General features: G+C 50.4%; 1 protein-coding gene across 1 annotated transcript; it reads left to right on the top strand.

Annotated features, from left to right (window-relative positions):
• The first annotated feature begins 305 nt into the window (after nt 1–305).
• Nucleotides 306–1,631, top strand: TSPYL5 (TSPY like 5). The gene has a single exon (XM_007458055.1). The coding sequence runs from the start codon at nt 375–377 to the stop codon at nt 1,629–1,631; it is 1,257 nt and encodes a 418-aa protein (XP_007458117.1). The 5' UTR covers nt 306–374.
• The last annotated feature ends 5,340 nt before the right edge of the window (nt 1,632–6,971 follow it).

Below are 6,971 nucleotides of genomic sequence, written 5' to 3'. Positions count from 1 at the left end.
AACTTTAGATATTTAGCTTAGAAAGTAGATGATAGGGGAACTGACATGATGGCTGTCTTGAGGATGTCTTGCATAAGAGGACCGCGAGGGCACAACCGAGACCAACGAGAAGAAACTAAACGAAAGCACAGCCCTCTCGGACAGTGAGAGCGAGCTGGGGTGAGATGGGGGTGGGGGCGTCTGTGAGGGTCGGTTGGTGCGCAGCTGCGGCACTGGAGCCAATCACCGGGCGCATCCAGTCCTCGCGCTACGGTACAGTCGTGCAGTCGTGACGTCGGCGGTTGCCATAGAGAGGCCCTCTCGGTAGGGACAGCGAGCTGGCGCCAGGGGCCGCAGGACCGGAGCGTGCCTTTGAAGTTGAGTCCGTTACCATCATGAGCGGCCGAAGTAGGGGTAGAAAGTCCAACCGCGCCAAAAACCGTGGCAAACGCCGCGCCAAAGGCCGAGTCCGCGCTACTCCTGACGACGCCTCACGCGACCCGGACCCTCCACAGTGCCAGAGGCTCGGGGAGGAGACCAAGGCGGCACAGGTGCAGGCTGGCGCGGGTTGGGGTGGCCTGGAAACCGCTGAAACCGCTGAGCCCGCGCCGCCCCGCCGGCCCGGGGAAGAGGGTGCCTGCCGGCTCCCCCTGGACTGTGGCCTCGCGCTCCGGGCCCGGGCTGAGGGGGATAGCGGGCAGGCCGCAACCAGGCCCGGCCCGGGGAAGGCCACAACCCTCTCGGAGCGCCTGGCGACAGACACTGTCTTCGTGGGAACCGTGGGGACCATGGCAAGGCCGAAAAATGTCCCTCGCGTTGGAAATCGGCGCTGCCCCGCTGGGAAGAAGACCCCAGTTACCTGTAGCGCAGTGGGGAGGGGGTCTCCAGCCGTAGCTGTTGGGAAACCGAAGAAAGGGACCACTGGGGAGTCTGCCTCCGTTCCAGCGGTAGAGGAAAAGAAGGTGGAGAAGGGGGCAGGGTCAGGGCCCCCGGCAACAGATGGCAGCATGGATACGCTGGAGAACGTCCAGCTGAAGCTGGAGACCATGAACGCCCAGGCGGACAGGGCCTACCTGCGGCTCTCCCGCAAGTTTGGGCAGTTGCGACTGCACCACTTAGAGCGCAGGAACCTCCTCATCCAGAATATCCCGGGCTTCTGGGGGCAGGCTTTTCAGAACCACCCCCAGCTCTCATCCTTTCTGAACAACCAAGATAAAGAGGTACTCAGCTACTTGAACAGCTTGGAGGTGGAAGAGCTTGGTCTCGCCAGATTGGGCTACAAGATCAAGTTCTACTTTGGGCGCAACCCCTATTTCCAAAATAAGGTGCTCATCAAGGAGTATGGGTGTGGTCCTTCCGGTCAGGTGGTGTCCCGTTCTACTCCAATCCAGTGGCTCCCAGGGCATGATCTTCAGTCCCTAAGCCAGGGGAACCCAGACAACACCCGGAGCTTCTTTGGGTGGTTTTCAAACCACAGCTCCATTGAGTCTGACAAGATTGTGGAGATAATCAACGAGGAGTTGTGGCCCAATCCCCTGCAGTACTACCTTATGAGTGAAGGGGCCCGAGCAGAGAAAGGAAAGGAGGGCAGGCCATGTCCAGTGAGGCAGCCAGTGGAGACCCCAGAGCCTGGGGTAAACAAGTCCAACTGATTCTGCACAAGTCTCCCCACTACCTCCTGCTGGACCCGTGCCCAGCTGACCACATGTGTTTGGCTGTCTGCCTTCTCTTCATGTTGACCTCTGTGCACTGTATTCCCTTTGGACTTCAGTTACAAGAATATGGTGTTTATGATCATGTTCTTTTGCCTCCCCATGGCATTCTTGCTTTTTTACGTTAGTGTCACATGTTACGTGACCTCACCCCTACTGTTTATATGTTAAACACACATGATTCAGATGTGTGCTGCCTTTATCTACGTTGCCTGGACCCTGTTCTTGGCTCTGGCCTTTCCCACCTGTCTTTAACGTGGACACTCATGAGTCATCCAACAAGAGGACCAGTGCATCCTTAAGCTCTGCTATTTCAGGGCCCATGACTTGCTGGGCTGGTTCATGTGACCATGCATGCCATCTATGGCAGGCTTTTCTGTTGCCACTGCAAAATGAAGCTTGTGCACATGGTATTGGCCATCAGCCAAAACTGATTGTTCTGTGGCTCTGGGGTCACCAGCCAAGGTGCCATCTACAAGATCTCTGGCTTTGGCCAGGGGCCCACGCTGCCCTCCTGGACACAGATGAGGTTAAGGGTGAGAAGCAGTATGCCGTGTGTTCTGTACCATCATGCGTCTCTTCCTGCCTCTAGGCCCTTCTGGTGAATCTTCGTCAGGGTCTGCACCATGCCCCGTCACTATGAGGCCATTGAGTTTTGTCTAGGTTGCTATCGGCCCCAGTTGGCTTCCTGGTCAACAAGGACCTCAAGAACTGCTTGTGAACCCAGGCCCCCTGCCGGTGCATGAGACACACACCTACCCTCCCCAGCCTTCCAGCAACCCTCCTGGCTGCCAGACTGATGGGCGGGCTGGTATGTATGGACATGTGTTCACTGTCATCAAGCTGTGGCTCCAGGTGAGGGTGGGGACTGGACTCACCTATAATCTAGGTATCTTGATTATCAACTCCTCTCATCCCTTCCTCACACATGACCAGAGTGCTATAGTGGGGTTGCTGGGGAAGAGGTATTTCTAATCTGTGGGCCTGTGGCTGCTTCATCTCACACCTCCATGCCTCCTTCCTCACTCTTCCTCCTCTCCCTCTCTCCCTTCCCTGTCTACCACTCCTCCCTCCCCTCCTTTTTTTTTTTTGTTTCAGTAGTACCACATCTCGGAAAGAGAAAACAAAACAATTGTAAAACCAGGGTTTTCTTCATATGGGTAGCGAGATAGCTGGGGACTTGCTATACACACGCACACACTGGGCTGGAAGAGGGTAGAGGAAGCCAGAAGGCCAAGTGGGTCTGGGTTCAGACCCTGCTCTCGACTCCTGGGTTCACGCTATAATTCTGATGTTGAAAACTCTTTTCATGGCTGTGCATCTGCTAGAATGATAACTCCCCAGGCAGCAGTGTTGTGAACCAGGGTTACTCCTGTTCCGACCTTTTCCTCTGTCCCTTAAGACCCAGTTGCCTCCTGCTGTTTCCTCCTCTGTGGTAGCCTCTCGCCCTCTGGAACCTCATTCCCCAGCTTTCCCACCCTTAGCAGTCCTTTGCTCTCTTGGCTTCTACCCTCAAGTCCAGGGGGAGCCGGCCTACCAAAGTAGGCTTTGGTTTCCAGTGTGGGGGATCCCAAGGCTCTCTCCTGGGGCATGGGGGTGGGGGTGGGCAGAACCTGTTCTGAATCTCCAAGGCTCATTTCCTGTGGGTGTAAAAGCCGATCTGGGCCCTCCCTGCCCAGGCTTACCTGTGCCCTCTTTCCCCCTTATCCCTGAGGGTGGGAAAGTAGGACTGTGTCTACACTTGCCCTCCACCCACCAGCGTCCCTTTCCTTATGGAAGACCTTGTTCTGAGTTCCCCAGGGGCTAGGAAGGTCTTGACTCAGAGCTGTTGAGACAGTGTTTTGGGCAGGGGAGTTGGGGCAAAAACACAGAGTGGGAATGAGTCTGGTTTGGAGCGGGCCTGGAAGAGCAGATAGAAATGGCTTGAGGAGCATCAGGGAGAACACGCCTGCCTCTCAGTGTTGGAGCGGATGGGGAGGGACCTTCCCCAGGGTGGGGACGGGAGAATTAAAGGGCTGTGGGCAAATGCGATGCCTAGGTGAGGGTATGCCCAAAGTTTTGTCCAGTCTCTCTCTCGTCATTAGTGGATTTTATAAATCATAGAAACAAACAGAAACAGAATAATGTTACTTTGGATGCTTTCTCTTTTGTTCTAGGTGTGGCCTTGTGTATGTTGAAGATTAATGTATATGCTGCTTATTTTGTCTCTAAGTAAATCTAACCACTTTTCCTCATTTTTTGCTTAATGGGAAAATAGAGCTGTAGAGGTCTGCTTTTTTTTTTTTTTTTAAGCTTTTTCTTCTTTATTATGGACATTTTCAGACATGCACAGAAGTGGAGAGGAGGATGGTCTCTGGACCCCGTGTGCCCATCACCTAGCTACATCAGTTATCAATTATGATCAACCTGGTTTCATCTGTGTCTCCCTCTCCCTGCCTGTATTGTTTATCAAAAGTCCAAGATCCTGTGCCAGTTCAACCAGGACTGCTTTGGGAGATTGGGACTCTGTGTTGGTGGTGATAGTGGTGGGGTGCACTATCATTATCACATCAGGTCTGTTTTTTGCTTTTCGTGTTAACTAATGAAGTTCCAGAGATGGGCCTTAGAATGAAAGTCTTCGGAATTAACAAGAAGTCTCAAAAAGAGATGAAGGGGATGCTGCCTTTTCCCTGCATCCACAAAAGGAAAGAGAGACTGTTTGTTGATAAAGACTTATCAGTCTTTGATAAGGTGCTTACTTGAGATCTTTCACCAGAACATCAGTCTTTTTTCCTGTGTAAGATGGAGACCTGCGTGACTATTAGAATTATCAGCTTGTCCTGGTCTCATAATATAACTCTGGGCTTGAAAGTATAATTTGGAAATTGTTGCTGTGTTCTGTGATAACAACCTCCCAACAGTAATCAGTAACTGGTTGTCTTACTTGGTAATTGACATCCTGGTAATAATGCAATTATTTCTTTGTTCTGAAACAGTGTAAATAGTTGTAAGCTTGCATGCATGATGAAAAAAATAAAAGCCTGTATCTCTGTTATTTTTTTTATCTTTAAAAAAGAATTGGAAGGTTGAGCAGAGGCTGGGTAGTTGAGGGCATGTATACTATGGCATACGTGAGTGATTCCTAAGCCTCAGGCCCGTGTGTGACTAGCTACATAGCAATATATAAAATTCGGATTCCCAAGCCCATACCAGAGATTGCGATTCTGTGGTTCTGGAAGGAAGCCAGGCAGTCTTGTTTTTAACAAGCTTTCCAGGCAATTCTAGTGGAAATCCAGTGTTTCTCAAATTTTAGAGTACCTCTGAATTTCGTGGGGAATCCTGTTAAAATATGAATTTTGATGCAGTAGTCCAGCGTGGAACCTGAGATTCTGCAATTCTAACACACTTCCAGGTGATGCCGGTGCTGGCAGTTTGCGAACTGTACTTTGAGTAGCAAAGGAGGTGACCTTCAAGGACCTTTCAAACTAGAATAACAGTGCTCAGTCTTGGTTGCACATCAGAACTATCTGGGAAGCTTAAAGAAATATACACATCCTGGCAGAGCTCCTCACAAATACCAACTAAGTAAGAGTGGAGGAAGGGACTGATCCAGGTGTAGGTATTTTAAAAACATCCCGGATGATTCTGATGTCTAGCCGGAGTTGAGAACTAGGATTTCTGATACTGTCCGTAACAGATTCGTGACAAAGACCATTTTCCATTAATCAGGAGAATCAGCAGCAGACAACCAAATGCCACATAAAGCTTCCCAGCAGAAAATGGTTGGAAGAAATCAGAAGTGGGTTGTTAAATGACAAGAAAATAAAATTGGTTTATAAGATACTGGGCTTGAATCAATAAATGTGCAGTGTTCAGGGCATAGTAGGTGCTCAAATGTTGAATGAAAGAATGAATTTAAAACATTGTGTATTTTCAGATGCCTTAGGGCCAGGCTGGTAATTAAATTTGTGAAGTGGCCCATATTTGTTTCATAAGGATGTATGTATGAATTCGCTAGGGCTTCCATAACAAGATACCACAGACTGGATGACTTAACAGAAATTTATTTCCGGTTCTGGAGGCTTAGAAGTCTGAGATCAAGGTGTCGGCAGGGTTAGTTTCTTCTGAAGGCCTCTCTCCTGGGCTTACAGGTACTCGTCTTCTCTCTGTTTTCACGGCCTTACCTGTGTGTGTGTCTGGGAGCAGTGGGAAGAGGTGGGTGCTGTGTGTAAATCCGGGCAGCTGTTTGGCAGTGCCAGATCGTTTACCTGGGGGCCCGCAGGCCTAGTGCCGCTCCATCTTCAAAAAGGAATGGGGGGAATCAGAATATGTAGAATCTCCCAATTTTGAATGTTTTCAACTAAAAAATTAAACACCCAGAGCCTCGCTATTAGTGATAGGTGGAGTGCAGAGGGTATGGAGGGCAGCCTGTCCTTCAGGCGTGAGTGTCCTCTTGAGACCCGTGCAGAGTCCTCTGGGGCTACAAACTGGAGGGGCTCTGTCCAGTTCCTCTCTCACACTTGCTTCTTCACAGGCGTGGAGCCTCCACTTCCCAGGCCCCTTTCACACCCCTCCCTTCACTACCTTGCAGAGCCCATCCGATCTGGGGCTCCTCACCGCCCCAGGGGCCCATTCATTCATCATCTCTGTTGTAGACATTAGAGATAAAGTGATGGACAAATACAGCTTTGAATTCTGCCCCGCTTCGGGGTTTCAGCTTCCTCTCAGCTTTTGCTTGGAATTGTCAATCTTTTTTTTTTTTTCCCCTTTCCTGCATGGGGCTGGTGGGTGTTTTAGATCCATATGGGGGATCATTCTCTGGCCTCTAGGTCAGACTTCACAAGGCAATTTAGACTCTTAATAACCTGGAGAGTAAGGACTTCTTGGAGTAATTCTTGTTAAAATTCTTGTTAAATAGTCCCTTACCCCTTTCTCACCTAGTTTTATTGATTTCTTAACTTGTTACTTGCTGGGCTTTTTCGGAATGTCGTGAGTTTGTGCTATGCCATGGGGGAGGGGGGAAGAGAAAAATAAATGGTCTTGCTATACCTGTAGCTTACCGAAAGTCTATCTACTTCTGACTGTCTCTCCTTACACTTTGGGCTTCCCCTTCTGGTCTTACTGCACTGATTTGCTACAAGGGAAGCAGGCACGCTGCCCTGGGGCGGCTTCACCTAGGGAGGGGACTTCACCCCCCTTGGCCCCCCTGAAGATTTTGGAAACTCCTTCTACCCTCTTACCCCTTGAGGTCCTCAGCCTTGGGGAGCCACTGTTAACCGCTGGGTGGGGACATATCCCTCC

This window comes from Lipotes vexillifer, unplaced genomic scaffold (genome assembly GCF_000442215.2).
Source record: "Lipotes vexillifer unplaced genomic scaffold, Lipotes_vexillifer_v1.1 scaffold1290, whole genome shotgun sequence".
NCBI classification, from domain to species: domain Eukaryota; kingdom Metazoa; phylum Chordata; class Mammalia; order Artiodactyla; family Lipotidae; genus Lipotes; species Lipotes vexillifer.
The sequence above is the reverse complement of the archived record's forward strand: the minus strand, read 5'-3'. Positions and strand labels throughout refer to the sequence as shown.

Bases quoted from the DNA above. Each gene is read 5' to 3' on its own strand.
- TSPYL5 (XM_007458055.1), top strand. From the start codon at position 375: ATGAGCGGCCGAAGTAGGGGTAGAAAGTCCAACCGCGCCAAAAACCGT.